We start from the raw sequence: 17763 nt of genomic DNA, 5'->3' as shown, positions 1-17763 counted from the left end.
TCAAAGACCTACAGGTTCTAAAATGCTTTATTTATTTGTATTTATTTTTATTTATTTTGTATTAAATTGTCCACATGTATTTACATATATTCATCTATGATATTTTCCCAGCAATCTTAAGACGTTTTAATAATTTTTATATATGTAAATATAATGTGGAAATTTAAGTTGTTTATTATGTTATTGTTTGCTGTGTATATATTGCACTTTTATGCTTATATATATATATATATTGATTAAATATTTCCATGTGTGTTTCACCGTTGAAACAAAAGAAGAAAAAAAAAAATTTATTAAACCCATGGGTATAAAAAAATTTATGGGTAATTATTAATTTTTTGTTTTTGATCAAAAATCTTTCCAAAATTGAATTGCCCATAAATTTTTAAACATTTTGGTGTATTTTTGGTAATTTTTTGGCCACTGGGAGAGTGGAAAAGAGAAGAAAAATTGTTGCTGAATCGTATGACACGTTTACTAGAGAAATCGGGTCAAAATGACCCGGTTGAAGGTTGAAGAAGAAAAGAAAAAGGGTTTGGGCTGTATCTGAAAGGCTGGGCCGGTTTTTCTAATGTTATTGGGTCAGGCCTAGTTCTAAAGCCCAGACCAGGTTAGAACAGGCTACTGTTCAACCCAGGACCCATGCCCGATTAAGATCAAAGCCCAAGAGAACCGGTCCAATGGCAAATGGGCTTACCACGTGTCGCCAAAACAATGAGCCACGTGTTGCCCAACGGGTGGAACACGTGTCGATCTAACACAGATGACATGTGTCTCCTTCTCGGACGGCCACGTTTCATGCTCTGGACAGTCCACATATTGACCTGCTACAGGTGATACGTGTCTGTCTCTAGTAGCAACACGTGTCGTAAATAGTGCCAACAGGATCGCCATATGGCATATCCACATCATCAATGTGATGACGTGGCCTGGTGCCACATCAGCATGGTTATGACGTGGCGGTGACACATCACCAGGATGATCACGTGGCGGGGCACCACGTCAGCGGTCTGCTGATGTGGCATGGTGCCGCGCGTGCCGAGCGATGACGTGGCGTGGTGCCACGTCAGCACTGTGATTATGTGGTGAGTGCCACGTCAGCGACATGATGACATGGCAGGGGTGCCACGTCAGCCCTGTGGCCATGCCACGTCAGCATGGTGACACGTGGCATGAGCAGTATCGGTGAATAGTGATTATGAATAGTATTTTTGGGGTGTATACAGTAATTTTTTGTGGTGTATTTAGAAACCCTAAAAATCACTTTTTGTGTGTTTTCCTTATGGAAATTGCATATAATTAGTTTGTTAATATAGAAAATAACAACTAATTGATTTCTGTTTTGTGATGTTACACAAATGGCAAGTGGAGACAACAGGACTGTGCCCACTCAGACTTTTGGAATTCAGATGCCTCCTTCTGCTAGTCATGCAGAGAAACCTGAGAAGTTTAATGGAGCAAACTTCAAAAGATGGCAGCAGAAGATGCTATTTTATTTGACCACCCTGGGACTTGCGTGGTACTTGATTGAATATGCGCCACCCAGTAATGAAGAGAGTGATAAGGAGACTCTCATGGCGGTGGATGCATGGAATAATTTCGATTACTTATGTCGGAATTATATCCTGAATGGCCTGTCTGATGCCCTGTATGGTGTATACTGTGGCACGAAATCAGCAAAGGAGCTGTGGGAAACACTGGACCGAAAGTATAAGACCGAGAATGCGGGTTCAGGAAAGTTTATTACAGGCCGATTCTTGGATTACATGATGGTGGATGCAAAGCCAATAATGAATCAAGTACATGAGTTGCAAGTGCTGATTCAGGAAATGCTTGCTGAAGGGATGATAATGAATGAAGCATTGCAAGTGGCCTGCATGATTGAGAAACTACCTCCGAGTTAGAGTGACTTCAGGAATTATCTGAAGCACAAGAGAAAGGAGATGGATATGGAGGCTCTTATTAGCAAGCTTCGCATAGAAGATGACAACAGGAAGTCTGATAAGAGAACTTCGAAGGCCGTGTTGAAGGCTAATGTTGTGAAGCATGGTCAGGGCTCCAAGAATAAGAAGCAAATTGGAAAAGCTTCTAAGCTAGGGACAAAAGGAGGAATCTCCAAGAAGGCCAAATTTCAAGGCAGGTGCTTCAATTGTGACAAGATGGGTCACAGAGCTACTGAATGTAGGCTGCCAAAAAGAAAGAGGAACCAGGCACAAGTGATGGAGGACATCACTAAAGAGGTTGACGATATTGACCTAAGTGCTGTGATATCTGAGGTGAACTTGGTGGGATCTAATCCTAGAGAGTGGTGGATAGATACTGGTGCGACTTGCCACGTGTGTTCGGATAGGAGTATGTTCACTTCCTTCAAACCAAAGAAGAATGGAGAGAAGCTATTTATGGGTAACTCCGCTATCTTAGAAATCCAAGGTGAGGGCAAAGTAATCCTGAAGATAACCTCGGGGAAAGAGTTGACTCTGAATAATGTATTGTATGTTCCAAACATTCACAAGAATCTGGTATCTGGATCGTTGCTGAGCAAACATGGTTTTCGCTTAGTGTTTGAGTCAGACAAGGTTATTTTGTCTAAATTTGGGATGTTTGTGGGAAAGAGCTATGTATTCAATGGTTTATTTAAGCTGAATGTAATGGCTATAAAGCCTAAAGAAATGAATAAAGCTAGTAGTTCTTCTGTTTACTTGCTTGAGTCTTCCATTTTATGGCATGGTAGACTAGGACATGTTAATTTTAATTCTCTGCGGAGATTAATTAACTTAAATCATATTCCCACATTTGAAATTGATTCCAATCATAAGTGTGAAACTTGTGTGGAAGCAAAATTAACGAGGTCATCATATCAAACAATTGATAGAAATAACGAACCTTTGGATTTAATACACAGTGATATATGTGATTTAAAATTCGCACCGACTAGAGGTGGTAATAAGTATTTTATCACCTTTATTGATGATGGCACGAAATACTGCTATGTATACTTGCTTAAAAGTAAGGATGAGGCTATAGAGAAATTTATTCTCTATAAAACGGAAGTTGAGAATCAACTCAACAGGAAAGTTAAAGTGATTAGAAGTGATCGTGGTGGAGAGTATGTAACTCCTTTCGGAGAGTATTGTGCTCAACATGGCATAATACATGAAGTTACTCCACCATATTCGCCACAATCAAATGGTGTGGCTGAATGGAAAAATAGAACCTTGAAAGAAATGATGAATGCAATGTTGATAAGTTCTGGAGTACCTCAGAACTTGTGGGGGGAAGCCATTTTGTTGGCAAATGACCTTTTAAATAAGGTGCCCCAAAAAGATAAGGTAAAGACACCTTATGAGGTATGGAAGGGAAGACAACCCTCCTACAAATATTTACGAGTGTGGGGGTGTCTAGCTAAAGTAGTAGTACCTACACCTAAGAAGGTGAAGATAGGTCCCAAAACTGTTGATTGCATCTTCATAGGATATGCACAGAATAGTAATGCATATCGGTTTCTCGTGTATAGGTCAGAAATTTCTGATATACATAAGAACACAATAATGGAATCGAGAAATGCATCATTTTTCGAACACATTTTTCCATATAAAGTGGAAGAAGGACCGAGTACGTCTAAACGAACTTATGATACTATTTATGATGATAATCATGATAGTGATCAAGAACAAGAAACTGAAGTTGAGCTTAGACGTAGCAAGAGAGTAAGAACTGAAAATTCCTACGGTCCGGATTTTCTTACTTATATGCTAGAAAGTGAACCTCAAAGCTTCCAAGAGGCCATAAATTCTCCTGAAGGGAATTTATGGAAAGAAGCGGTTAAAAGTGAAATTGATTCCATCCTGCAGAATCACACTTGGGAGTTGGTAGATCTTCCTCCAGGTTGTAAACCTTTGGGTTACAAATGGATTTTTAAAAGAAAGATGAAAGCAGATGGAACAATAGATAAATACAAGGCAAGGCTTGTAATTAAGGGATACAAGCAAAAAGAAGGCCTTGATTATTTTAACACTTATTCTCCAGTAACGAGGATAAATTCCATAAGGATGGTATTGGCAATCACAGCATTGCGGGATCTTGCAGTACATCAAATGGATGTGAAAACAGCCTTTCTGAATGGAGATCTAGAGGAAGAGATCTACATGGAGCAACCTGAGGGTTTTACTGCTCCAGGACAAGAAAGGAAAGTTTGTAGATTGGTAAAGTCCTTATATGGACTTAAACAAGCTCCAAAGCAATGGCATCAAAAATTTGATAATGCCATGCTAAAAGATGGGTTCAAAATAAATGAATGTGACAAGTGTATCTATGTAAAAGATACAGAGAATGGATATGTTATTCTATGTTTGTATGTAGATGACATACTCATAGTAGGTAGTGACGACAATATGGTCCGAACTACAAAAGCCATGTTAAATTCTAAATTTGACATGAAAGATATGGGGCTTGCAAATGTGATTTTAGGTATGAAAATCACGAGAACTTCGAATGGAATAATTCTTAGTCAAACTCATTATGTAGATAAAATACTGGCTAAGTTTAGTAATGATGATACTAGTATAGCCAGAACACCCATAGATATGAGTTTACGCTTATCCAAAAATAAAGGAGAAGGTGCATCTCAAGTAGAATATGCTAGGGTGATTGGAAGTCTGATGTACTTGATGAGTTGTACCAGACCAGACTTAGCCTACGCAATAAGTAGACTAAGTAGATACACGAGTAATCCAAATGAAGATCATTGGAAAGGGATCGTTAGAGTACTAAGATATCTACGATATACTTGTGAATACGGACTGCACTATACAAGATATCCTGCTGTATTAGAAGGATACAGTGATGCAAATTGGATATCAGATATAAAGGATTCAAAATCCACTAGTGGCTATGTATTCACATTAGCAGGTGCAGCTGTGACATGGAAGTCCTCGAAACAAACTGTGATAGCTCGATCCACTATGGAATCCGAGTTTATTGCTCTAGATAAATGTGGTGAAGAGGCAGAATGGCTACGCCAATTTTTAGAGGACATTCCGAGGTGGCCTAAACCTGTGCCAGCAATAAGTTTACATTGTGATAGTCAATCTGCGATTGGTAGGGCACAGAATATTATGTATAATGGAAAGTCTAGACACATTCGTCGTAGACACAATTCCATTAGACAATTAATCTCAACTGGAGTTATCTCAATAGACTATGTAAAGTCAAAAGATAACATTGCGGATCCGCTAACCAAAGGGTTAAATAGAGAACTAGTTGAGAAGTCATCGAGGGGAATGGGATTGAAGCTCGTGAATAAAATCAAAACGATGGAAACCCAACCTAGTTGACTGGAGATCCCAAGATCTAGGTTCAATAGGACAACTCAATTGTAAAGACTAATATGGATCACTGTGGGGGGTCAATCCTCTGCCCATTCCTATGATGAAACAGTGATAAAAAAAGGTTAAGCATAAAAGTATGCTTTTAATGATTCCTATAAGTGTGTGTTTAGTAATCTATGCATAGGTATGCTGATTATATAAGAAATAGGAATCACCTATGTAAGAGAGAAGAGTGGCCGCTTCAAAGGAGAATTGTTTAGGGCACAATTCTTTAGAAACTCTCGCAGAACCAGGGAGGTGTTCAGGGCCAAAAATGAACACAACAGTGAGAACTGAAGTGTATCAGGAAGGAATCATGTGTGGGCTATGTTGTCATTTACACAAAAGACGAAATGGTTCAAAGATATTGCTTCTACCATAAGTCAGTAAAGAAAATGTAGTCTCTCAAGGGAAGGTTCAAAGAGTAACATCTACCTATCCTATGCAGGTTCCAACTGTAGAGCTTTACCACTAGAGTCGTGTTTGTATTTTTAAATCAAATCATTCATGTGGGGGATTGTTAGAGTTGGGCCTAGGCACACAAGTGTGAATGATTTAGGTTTTCGGTTGTTGAGTTTTGATATAATATTATTTATTTATTTATTTAAATAAAATAATATTTTTGATAATAGTGGGAGAGAGTTTTACGGGAGAATAACTCCTTGGGGAAAGTTTGAAGGTTGCACGTACTGCAACGTTCTTTTCAATTTTTATTTTCGAAGGAAATACAGAAAGAAAAAAAAAGTGTGGTAAAGTGAAGGTACACAGAGAGTTCGAAGAGAAAAGCTTCAGAGGTGCTGAATCTGAAAGCTTTTGCAGCCGTTGTATCCTGGGAGACGTTCGCTACAAAACTCCTGCACCGGTGGGTGTAAAACGTCTTAAGGACACTGTGGTATCACACAGGCCTCGGTCAACCTTTCTAGAAAGTAGATCAATTTCAAAGACCTACAGGTTCTAAAATGCTTTATTTATTTGTATTTATTTGTATTTATTTTGTATTAAATTGTCCACATGTATTTACATATATTCATCTATGATATTTTCCCAACAACCTTTTTTTTTTTTTTTAATTGTATCTGCAACCTGAGAAACAAGAACAATATTTGAGGGAAACGGGAATATCATGGATTTTGCCTTTGTCTTTGAAAGATTGGTGGAAGATTTTTTGTTTCATTTTGAGGAATGCGAAGATATGGAGCTTTTTGTCTGGAATTGGAATTGGTTGGATGCCTCCGGCCAAGGGATGGTGTTAAAAGGAGAAGCTGGCGGCTGCAGCGATGGTGGTAAGAGATTATAGGGGGAGACTCATTCATGTAGCCACTTTCCTTTTTGAATCGACTTCTTCTTCCCATGCGGCAGAAATCAAAAGTCTCGTTTTGGCATTCCCAACAGGGATGGTCTCTCCTTCAATGGCACCTCTGGGCTATTAAGGAAATCAATGAGGATTTTGTCCCTTGTAGGTGCAACACCAGGCAGGACATCATCCTTCAAATTCCTACTAGGATGAGTCAGTCTAGTTGGACTTTGACCTGGGACCTACCTCCCTTGTCCCTCAAATTATCTTGCCAACCAGGTCGCTACATAATCTCTTGCTAAAATATTACTTTTTAAAATACTAATATGATTGATATAATAATGTATATACAAATATATTTTTGATGACTAGAAAATAATATGATGTTGTTTATTTCACTTATACGTGTATTCAGATTATTTTAATTTATTGACTATTTATACATGACCAGGTTAGTTGGTAAAAAATTGGTAGCTACAAGATTATTCACTATACTTTCAATGTTTATATCTTTACTGCACAATTGTAACAAGGAGATGACTTTTTCAAAACATAAAAAGAAAATAAAAGAAAAAATTAAAATTAAAAAAAAGAGAGGAGATGATCAGATCAAACTTCTAAATAGATTAGAAAATATATTTATTCTGATTTAATGATAAAGTTAGTTTTTTTTTGTTTTTTGTTTTTTGTTAAGTCATGATAATAATATAAAATATGCACAAATAATGTTTGTATTTTTCACAGAAAAATAAAAAAATGGTTAAGGTTCCCAGGCGGCTGTAGAATCTATGATGGATCTCATTGTGAGTTTGTTGAGCTGCAGCTTGCACAGAGAGAACCATCCCCATATAATTTACAATATCACATTTCTTTTGTTTCCAACACTCTCCTTGAGTTTGTTGTCATCTGCATCATTTTGTTTTTCAAATTTTGTCCCTTTACATGTCAAATTTTGTGCTTCGGCAATGCATGGACCACTAGCTGCAAAGAACCAATCATATAAATCACGGTTTCCAACTTTTGCAATTTGTTTAAAACGTAAATGCGCCATTAGCTAATTTTTTAATCAGCACATTACATCATACCATGTTGCCTCCACAAAACAACATTTATTTTAATATTTGGCAGAAGAATTTTAATAAACAAGACCCCCAAAGGAACCAAAGTTGACTACAACACCAGCTGCAATGGGAACCAAATAGTTGCTTTTATCATTTAGGAAATTGAATAAAGGAAAAGTATCAATTTCCATTGGTGTACTTGCATTGCAATTCCTTCTTTATCTTTTGAGCTTTCTTCGAAGCCAATGGCAGAAGCTGTGCTCTTTGGTATTGCTAATAGGATCCTTGGTAGATTGGGTTCTGGAGCTGTACAAGAGATTGGCTCTCTCTAGGGTGTACAAGAAGAGCTTCAAGAACTTGAAAACACCATTTCAACAATCAAGGATGTGCTTCTTGATGCAGAGGAGCAGCAGGTCCATAACCGTCAAGTTAGGAATTGGCTTAAAAGGCTTGAAGGTGGAGTTAATGATGCTGATGACTTGTTGGATGTGTTTTCAACTAAAGTTTTGCGAAGAAGTCTGTTGCGCAGAAACAATTTGGGCAAGCAGGTGCATACTTTCTTTTCATCCTCCAACCAAATTGCTTTTCGGTTGAAGATGGCTTCCAAATTAAAAGATCTGAAGAAGAAAATTGATGTCATTGCAGCGGATAGAATCTGCTTCAATTTGATGGAGCCTCGTGAACAAACTGTTAGTGTTGTTAGTAGAGTGAGAGATCAGACTCACTCATTTGTTGTAAAACCCCGTCCCAGAGTACAACGGAAGTTTTCCAACTTTGATCGAGGTTGACCGTTGACCCTTGATCGACTGGGTTAAAAGTTGACTTTTTGACTCGGATGGAATTCTAGGTTGACTGAGGTACCGTTACGAAGTACACGTTGGCATGAGTTCGTAGACTAGTAGCACATTGAAAACGGAGCTACGGTTTGAAAGTTATGAGTAAAACAAGTTGAGGTCCAAACTGTCCAACGGATGCCGGAGTTGAGTTTTTATTCATGCAAAGTTAAACTTTGACTCATGCATAGTTGTGAAGTACTCATCGATACGAGTCCGTAGACTAGTGGCACGCCCGAATTGGACATGTGGTTTGAAAGTTATGGACATGTTAGTGTTGTTATTCTCTTAAGAGGCTATATGAACTTTCTTGCTTACTTCTCTCAAATCGAATGGCAGAAGGAATTCTCTTTGGTATTGCAGATAGTATCAATGGGAGATTGGACTCTACAGCTGTCCAAGAGATTAGCTCTCTATGCGGTGTAGAAGAAGAGCTTCAAGTAAGGAACTGGCTGAAGAGGCTTGAAGGTGCAGTTTACGATGCTGATGACTTGATGGGTTTGTTCTCAAATGAGTCTCTGCGAACAAGTATGTTGCCTGGAAACAATTTGGGTGAGCAGGTAATTACTTTCTTTCCATCCTCAAACCAATGTTTTTCAGTGGAAGATGGCTTCCAAAATAAAAGAGATGAAGATGAGAATAGATGCCATTGTAGCGGATAGAATCCACTTCAATTTGGTGGAGCGTCGCAAAGAAACTGTTGTTGTTGTTGTTAGCAAAGTGAGAGATCAAGACTTACTCGTTTGTACCTCGTGAACAAGTTGTTGGGAGGGTGTATGGTGAAATGGCAATCACTAAACTTTTGTTGGACTCTGAAGTCAAAAGGAAATGTGCCAGTCAATCCTATAGTTGGTGGACTGGGAAAAACTACACTTGCTAAACTCGTTTTCAGTGACCAATTGACCAAAGAGTCCAACAACATTTTGAGTTGAAGATGTGGGTATGTGTCTCTGATGTTTTTTATGTAAAACTGTTGGTTAGGAAAATCACTGAATCTGCATGTAATAGGAGCCTAGCAAACACTGAGATGGAAACATTGCAAAAAAAGGTTTGAAAGCATTACCTCCTTGTGCTTGATGACACATGAATGGAAATCGTGAAAAATTGTTCAACTTGAAAAATTTGTTGACTGACGGAGCAGCCGAGGGAAGTAGAATAGTTGTTACAACTCGAAGTAAAAAGGTTACAGGGGGTGCAATTCAGCCACATGAACTAGGAGTTTTAGATGAAAACAAGTCTTGGTCTTTGTTTGGAAAAATGGCTTTTGAGGAAGGAAAAGAGCCAATTAATAATGGTTTCGTGGAAATTGGGATGAAGATTGTAAAGAAGTGCAGAGGAATTCCTCTTGCATTGAAGACAATTGGAAGCCTGTTGTACTGCAAAAATCCAGAGACAGAGTTGGTGGTCCTTTGATGAAAATGAACTGCCAAACATATATCAAGAAGCAGAAGATATTATTCCAGCACTTAAATTAAGTTATGATAATCTTCCTTTGCGTTTGAAACATTGTTTTGCATATTGTAGCTTATTTCCTAAAGATCATGAGTTTTATGTACAAAATCTAATAGAACTATGGAGCACAAGGATTTGTAGTTAAGTCATCAAATTCAAACCTATATTTGGAGGATATAGTTCTTTAGTATTTTACAGATTTACTTTGAAGGTCTTTCTTCCAAGAAGCAGAAACAGATGAGATGGGAAACATAAGAAAGTGCAAAATGCATGATCACATGCACGATCTTGCAAAGTTAGTAAGGGGCAGAGTGCACTATGCTCAGTTCAGATAAAGATGATATTAACAAAGAAACACATCATGTTTCGTTTGATATTCAATTGAATTCAACCAAGGAATTCCAAACTTCATTGTTTCAACCAAGCAAAATTTGTTCAATTCTTCTATTCAGGGCATATTATGACTCAGGTCCTCTCCTATTTTCTTCTATGAATGTGCAAATCTATGATGCATCTATTTCCAATATTAAGTTCCCACACACCTTGGATTTGCATGATTTATGGATTGAAAAATTAACAAATGCTATTGGAAAGTTAAAGCATTTGAGATATCTCGATCTTTCTAAGAATATGCTCATGAAGAAACTGCCAGATTCTATTACCAAGCTGCACAATTTTCAACACTAGAACTCTCTGTCTGTATCAGACTTCAAGGTCTACCAAGTGACATTGGGAAACTAGTCAATCTCAGACATCTTGAGATTGATGGGTGTGAAAGTTTGGCTTATCTGCCATGTGGACTGAGTCAGCTGACTAATCTTCAGACATTAACTGATTTTCCATTGACTGGAGGAAAAGGTGCTGAGCCAAATGAACTAGCAAGACTAAACAAGTTGAGAGGAAGGCTTCTTATCAAATTTGAGATATGGACAAGATTTTAGTGTGGATTACAATACTGCCAGTTTGAAGGAAAAATAGTATGTACAGGACTTATCCTTAAGTTGGTGTTTGGATGAAGAAGCTAGGAGGACATAACCTGCTGGTTTTGAAGAATCTCCAGCCACATCCAAATCTTAAGGAGTTGAACTTATATTATTATACGGGAATCAGGTTTGGTAGTTGGCTTGTTGATAAACATGAAATATGCTGGTAAAATACACCAGACAAAAATGAACATAAGCTATATAGAAATTCTTCTGTTAAAACATTCCTATATCATTTCTTCATACATGGCTATTTAAACTAGGAACATAATTTCTGGAACAATGAATGTGGATGTGGATTGAGAACAATAATTACATATCATGTGGACTGAGAACAATAATTACATATCACACTCCTAGAAGTCTTAGTACATGCATACATGCATCTGTGTCTATAAACTTATCAACTTCCTAATAAATAACCCTTATCTTCAAGATACATAGAATAATTCTCAACTAACATTATCCTCCTTGGGAATTGTTCCATGTACCCCTAACATGTTTCTCATATGCTCAAACTTTGTCTTTTGAAGGCTTTTGGTTAAAACATCTGCTACTTGAGCTCCAGAAGGACAATAATTCAACTTGATTTCTTTATTAGCCACCATCTCCCTTATAACATGAAACTTGACTCGAATATCTTTGGCAATGCCATGATGCACTGGATTTTCAGTAAGAGAAATGGCAGATTTGTTGTCCACATTAATAACCATAGGTGATCTTTCATTTATGCCCAAATCTAAAGTATTTTCTGAATCCAAATAGCTTGATTTGCTGCATTGATAGCTGCCATATACTCTACTTCAGCAGAGGATTGAGCAACAACTTCTTGTTTCTTTAAGCACCATGAAAACACACCATTTCCAAGAGTAAATACATAACCTGAAGTACTTTTGTTGTCATGTTCATTTCCAGCCCAATCTGAGTCAGAAAACCCCATTAATTCACTTGAGCTTTTCGAACTGAACCATAACCCATAGTTGACAGTCCCTTTCACATATCTCAGAATTCTTTTAGCACATCTAAGATGTTTCTCACATGGTTCATGCATAAATCTTGATAAATAGCTCACTGAAAACATAATATCAGGTCTGGTGTGTGTGAGGAACAAAAGACCTCCAATGATGCTCCTAAACATGGTAGCATCAATTTTTTCACCTGCATCATCTTTTCACAGTTTTGTATTACAAGTCATTAGTGTATGAACTAGTTTACAATCTTCCATCTTCCATTTCTTCAACAAATCTTTGGCATACTTGGATTGAGACATGAAAATACCTATATCTTTCTGCATGATCTCCATTCCAAGAAAGTAGTTCATAATACCAAGATCTGACATTTCAAATTGCTTCTGCATTTCAATCTTGAATTGCTGAATTCCATCATTGTCATCACCTGTTACTAACAAATCATCAACATACATAGAGACAACAAGAGTTGAACCTTTCTTGACATATAATGTTGCCTCATTTGGACTTCTTTGAAAACCACATTGACTTAAATAAGCATCAATTTTCCCATACCAGGCTCTTGGAGCTTGTTTCAGCCCATACAAGGCCTTATTAAGCTTTAACACTTTGTCACCTTCAATCTTTATTGGAAAACCTTGAGGAATGTCTACGTAAATATCCTCGTTCAACTCACCTTTAAGAAATGCTGATTTAACATCTAAATGATAGATTTTCCAGCCAAATTTTGCAGCAAAAGCCACTAGCAACCTTAGTATATCTTGTCTTGCTACAGAACCAAATGTTTCTCCATAATCCAAACCAGCTTTTTGAGCATATCCCTTTACAAGTAATCTTGCTTTCAGTTTGTTGACTGAACCATCTGGATTTCTTTTCACCTTGTAAATCCATTTTAGGCCAATTGGCTTTCTTCCTTTAGGCCTGCTCACAAGCTTCCAAGTTTGGTTCTTGTTAATCATGAACAATTCCTCCTCCATAGCTTGAACCCATCTAGGATCTCGTGATGCCTCTTCATATGAAGCTGGTTCAGAGATAGCCAGATTACAGCTCTCATATATATCAGCAAGACTTCTGGTTCTTGGCTTCAATGGTTCATCTTCATCTTCATCATTAAATTCATTTGTGTTGTTTTGCTGCAGTTTCTGTACTTCCTGATCAGGTTCAGGAATAATAATATCCTTTTTCTTCAATTTTTGCTCAGCAAAATCCCAATATGATTCTTCATCAATTACCACATCTCTGCTGATAAGAAACTTTCCTGCTTGAATATCATAGACTTTATATCATTTGGTCATAGGAACATATCCTAAGAAAATCCCAAGTCTAGACTTTTGATCTAATTTGGATCTCTTGGGTGTTGATCCATGAATATAACAACTAGAACCAAAGATTTTTACATGTTTTACTGAAGGTTTATAACCTGTCCATGCTTCAACAGGTGTGACTCCTTTCAAGGCTGAAGTAGGAAGTCTATTCATGAGATATACTGCTATGTAAGCTGCTTCTGTCTAGAATTCATTTGGAAGCTTCTTCTCAGCTAACATACATCTTACCATCTCCACGACAACTCTATTTTCCTCTCCACAATACCATTTTTTTGTGGGGTGTATGGAGTTGTGAGTTGATGAGAAATACCATACTTGTTGCAGAAATCTTTGAATTCTGTGGAGTTGAACTCAAGACCGTTGTCAGTTCTGAGAATCTTAATTTTGGTGTCTATTTGAGCTTCAACCATCCTTTTGAACTTCTTAAAAACATCAAAAACTTGTGACTTACTTTTGATGAAATAAATCCAGGTTATCCGGGTATAATCATCCACAAACTGAACAAAATATTTGTTCTTGTTCAAGGATTCATTCTTCATGGGAGCATAAAGGTCACTATGAATGAGTTCAAGCTCGTTCTTTGCTCTCCATGTTGCTTCAGTCGGAAAAGGAAGTCTGTGTTGCTTCCTCATTTGGCAGACTCGACATACTTCATCTGGGATCATCATCTCTGGCATATTTCTTGCCATACCTTCTTTACATAATTTAGATAGAGCATTATAGTGAAAATGTCCAAATCTACTATGCCACATCTTGGATTTATCTAGTTTTACATTATGTGCCTCTTCCTTTTGAATATTAAGATTCAACATGAAAGACTTGTTAACCATGGGCAGTCTTGCAGTTAAAGAACCTTTCTTTATCATAGATATAACATGAATTTCTTTTAAACAAAATAGAATAGCCATTCAATAGCATTTGAGGCACACTTAGGAGATTATGAGAGAGAGAGGGGACATAAAGAACTTGATTAATAAGTCTTGGTCCAGCCTTGGTTTGAACCAAAACAGTTCCCCTGCCAACAGCCTCTAAAACTTATCCATTTCCAATTCTGATCTTGAGCTTGACAGACTTGTCTAAACTTTGAAATAGACTCTCCTCCTTAGCCATGTGACTTGTGCATTCGCTATCAACCAGCCATGTATGTAAATCAGATTCAAGTAATTGAGAGGCAAGAAATACATTTGCTTCTGGCTCTTCTTCTTCTTCTTCTTCTATGACATTTGCTTGCTGAGTTGTCCCTCCTTTGCTTTGAGCATTTTTCAGTCTGCAGTTTCTTTCAAAGTGACCCACCTTTTTGTAGAACCTACATTGTATGGGAGGCTTGCCTTTACATCTGCAATCTTCCTCCTTATGGTTTGTTCTGGTACAATGTTTGCATGGTGGAAAACTTGGCTTTTGATCTGAATTTGCAAAACTCTGCACACCTTTTCCTTTGTCTGAACCTTTTTTTGCAGGTTTCTTGCCATCTCTTTTGCTATGCTTACTTTTGTGTCTTGCTTGGAATGCTCCTTCAACATTATCTTCTTCATCATCTCTTATGCTGAGCCTTTTTTCAAAGGCATAAAGCCTACTAATCAATTCTGAGATATCAAGAGTTTTAGTATCAACAGATTCTTCAATGGCTGAAATCTTTGACTCATACTTTGTTGGTAGGCTGATAAAGAGCTTTTCAATAATATTTTCATCTGGAAAATCTTGGCCAAGAAATCTGATCTTGTTTGCCTCATCAAGTATCCTTGAAGCATATTCTTTAATATTTTCACCTTCCTTCATTTTTATGAGATCAAACTCCCTTTTCAAGGTTCTTAAATTGACAGACTTGACTTTGTTATTACCTTCAAATTCCAGCTTCAACTTGTTCCACACTTCTTTTGGAGACTTAATATTAATAATCCTTGTAAAGACCGCATTTATGACAGCCTGGTGAATGCAAGTCAAAGCTTTTGGCTTCCTCTGGATTAGCTCTTCTTGTCTTTTAATTTGAACTAGAGTGGGATTATCAGATAAAGAAGGAGGATCAGTGTCTTGCTCTACTGCTTCCCATAAATTGAGAGCTTCAAGATAGGCTTGCATCTTGAAAGCCTATAGATGATAATTGCTCCCATCAAACTTTGGAGGACCAGAACCAATCTGCTCACTTGAAGACATGTTTGACAGATCCCTTAAGAATTACTGCTTTGATACCACTTGTTGATAAACATGAAATATGCTGGTAAAATACACCAGACAAAAATGAACATAAACTATATAGAAATTCTTCTGTTAAAACATTCCTATATCATTTCTTCATACATGGCTATTTAAACTAGGACCATAATTTTAGAAACAATGAATGTGGATGTGGACTGAGAACAATAATTACATATCACACTCCTAGAAGTCTTAGTACATGCATACATGCATCCGTGTCTATAAACTTATCAACTTCCTAACCCTTATCTTCAAGATACATGGAATAATTCTCAACTAACAGGATTATATTATTATAGGGGAATCGGGTTTGGTAGTTGGATACCTTCACTTACAAATCTGATCTTATTTAGATTGTTGGGATGCAGTGAATGCAAAAATCTAGCACCATTGAGTTAGTTTCCATCACTTGAGATGTTGTTTATGGAGGAGTTGCCTGCTTTGGAGTATATTTCAAACGAGGATAATGTTCTCAGCTGCTCATCATCAAATACATTTTTACAATCCCTCCAAAAACTCAACCTTATCAAATTGCCTAATTTAAATGGATGGTGGAGGGATGTATCCAATATCCAACAAAATAACATGGTGCCTTCATTTCCTTCTCTTTCCACATTGATTATTGGAGATTGTCCCAAGCCTAATTTAAATGGATGGTGAAGGGATGCAGCCAATATCCAACAAAATAACATGGTGCTTTCATTTCGTTCTCTTTCTACATTGATTATTGGAGATTGTCCCAAGCTCACATGCATGCCACTTTATCTAGATTTGGGAGAATAGTTGGTTCTCAGAAATACCAGATGGACACCATTTGAACACAAGATAATGATTGTTGTATGACTGTATGCATCAACAACATCAGCAACTGGGGGAGAATCATCATCATCATCAGTAACTTCCAGCTCCTCTCCTCTTGCCAAGTTGAAGGCTCTGCATATTGCTGGCATTGAGGAATTAGAATCTTGGTCAAATTTGGATAGCTTCAGTTCTCTCAAGTGTATGAAGGTTGAGAAATGTCCTAATTTGAAGCTACTGTCCCCTGGCATTCAACATCTTGCCTTGTTGATTACCAGCTGTCCTAAAGTAGAGTATGTGTTCAATGAAGATGCGGCTATCTGTATTACCCTGCAAAAATCGATGCTTGTTAAGAAATAGCATCGGCTTTGCTCCCTTTCGTGATAGTTTTTTTTTCTTCCCATTTTTTATAGTTTTTTTTTCTTCCCATTTTTTCTTATTTTCTAGTGCAATTTTAAACACAAATCTTTTTATTTTTGTTCATTATCATATTTTCATCAAAAAAAAATTCCTCTTTTTTTGGGTCCAATTTTGAAGACAAACCCTCTTTTTTTTTTTTTTTTTTTTTCATTATCATATTTTCATCAAAAGTTGAGGACCAAAGCCAAGGCTTTTAGGATGTAAAAGCATTGGCTTTGGTCTCCTAATTTTATTTTTGTTATTTTTTCAATTTTGTAATTTTGAATTGGTCCTCAAATTTTTTGTTAAGTTTGAATTTTATTATTTTGAATGATGCTTGCAAAAATATAAAAAAAAATTGCAAGGAATTAAAAAAAAGAAAATAATAAAAAATTTTAAAAAATTGGGAGACCAAAGCCAATGCTGCTGGGATGTAATAGCGTTGGCTTTAGTCTCCTAATTTTTTTTTTATTATCTTTTCAATTTTGTAATTATCAAGTGGTCCTCAATTTTTGTTGTTAAGTTTGAATTTTATTATTTTGAATGATACTTGCAAAAATATAAAAAAATTACAAAAGGAATTAAAAAAATAATAAAAAATTTTAAAAAATTAGGGGACTAAAGCCAATGCTTTTAATTTTTCCCCCAACATTTTTTTGTTATCTTTTCAATTTTGTAATTTTCAATTGGTCTTTAATTTTTTTTGTAAAGTTTGAATTTTATTATTTTAAATAATATTTGCAAAAATATAAAAAAATTATAAAGAAATTAAAAAAAATAAAAAAGAAAATAATAAAAAATTTTTAAAAATTGGGAGACCAAAGCTAACGCTGTTGGGATGTAATAGCGCTGACTTTGGTCCCCCAATTTTTTTAATTATTTTTTCAATTTTGTAATTATCAATTATTTCTCAATTTTTTTTTGGGTTATGTTTGGATTTTATTATTTTGAATGATACTGGCAAAAATATAAAAAAAATTATAAAAAAATTAAAAAAAGAAAATAATAAAGAATTTTAAAAATTGGGGGAACATCTTCCATCACAAATTCAAAACTTAATCAATCATTTTTCCAAAAAATATCAAATCACT

General features: G+C 36.4%; 1 protein-coding gene across 1 annotated transcript; it reads right to left on the bottom strand.

Annotated features, from left to right (window-relative positions):
• Positions 1-14317: 14317 nt before the first annotated feature.
• LOC132800479 (uncharacterized) lies at positions 14318-16425 on the bottom strand. Its single transcript, XM_060814237.1, has 2 exons — positions 16276-16425; positions 14318-15367 (listed from the first exon to the last, which is right to left on the bottom strand). The coding sequence occupies exons 1-2, from the start codon at positions 16423-16425 to the stop codon at positions 14318-14320; spliced, it is 1200 nt and encodes a 399-aa protein (XP_060670220.1).
• Between the last annotated feature and the right edge of the window lie 1338 nt (positions 16426-17763).

This window comes from Ziziphus jujuba, chromosome 1, assembly GCF_031755915.1.
Source record: "Ziziphus jujuba cultivar Dongzao chromosome 1, ASM3175591v1".
Taxonomy (NCBI): domain Eukaryota; kingdom Viridiplantae; phylum Streptophyta; class Magnoliopsida; order Rosales; family Rhamnaceae; genus Ziziphus; species Ziziphus jujuba.
Note: the sequence above shows the minus strand (reverse complement) of the source record. Positions and strands in the feature narration are given on the sequence as shown.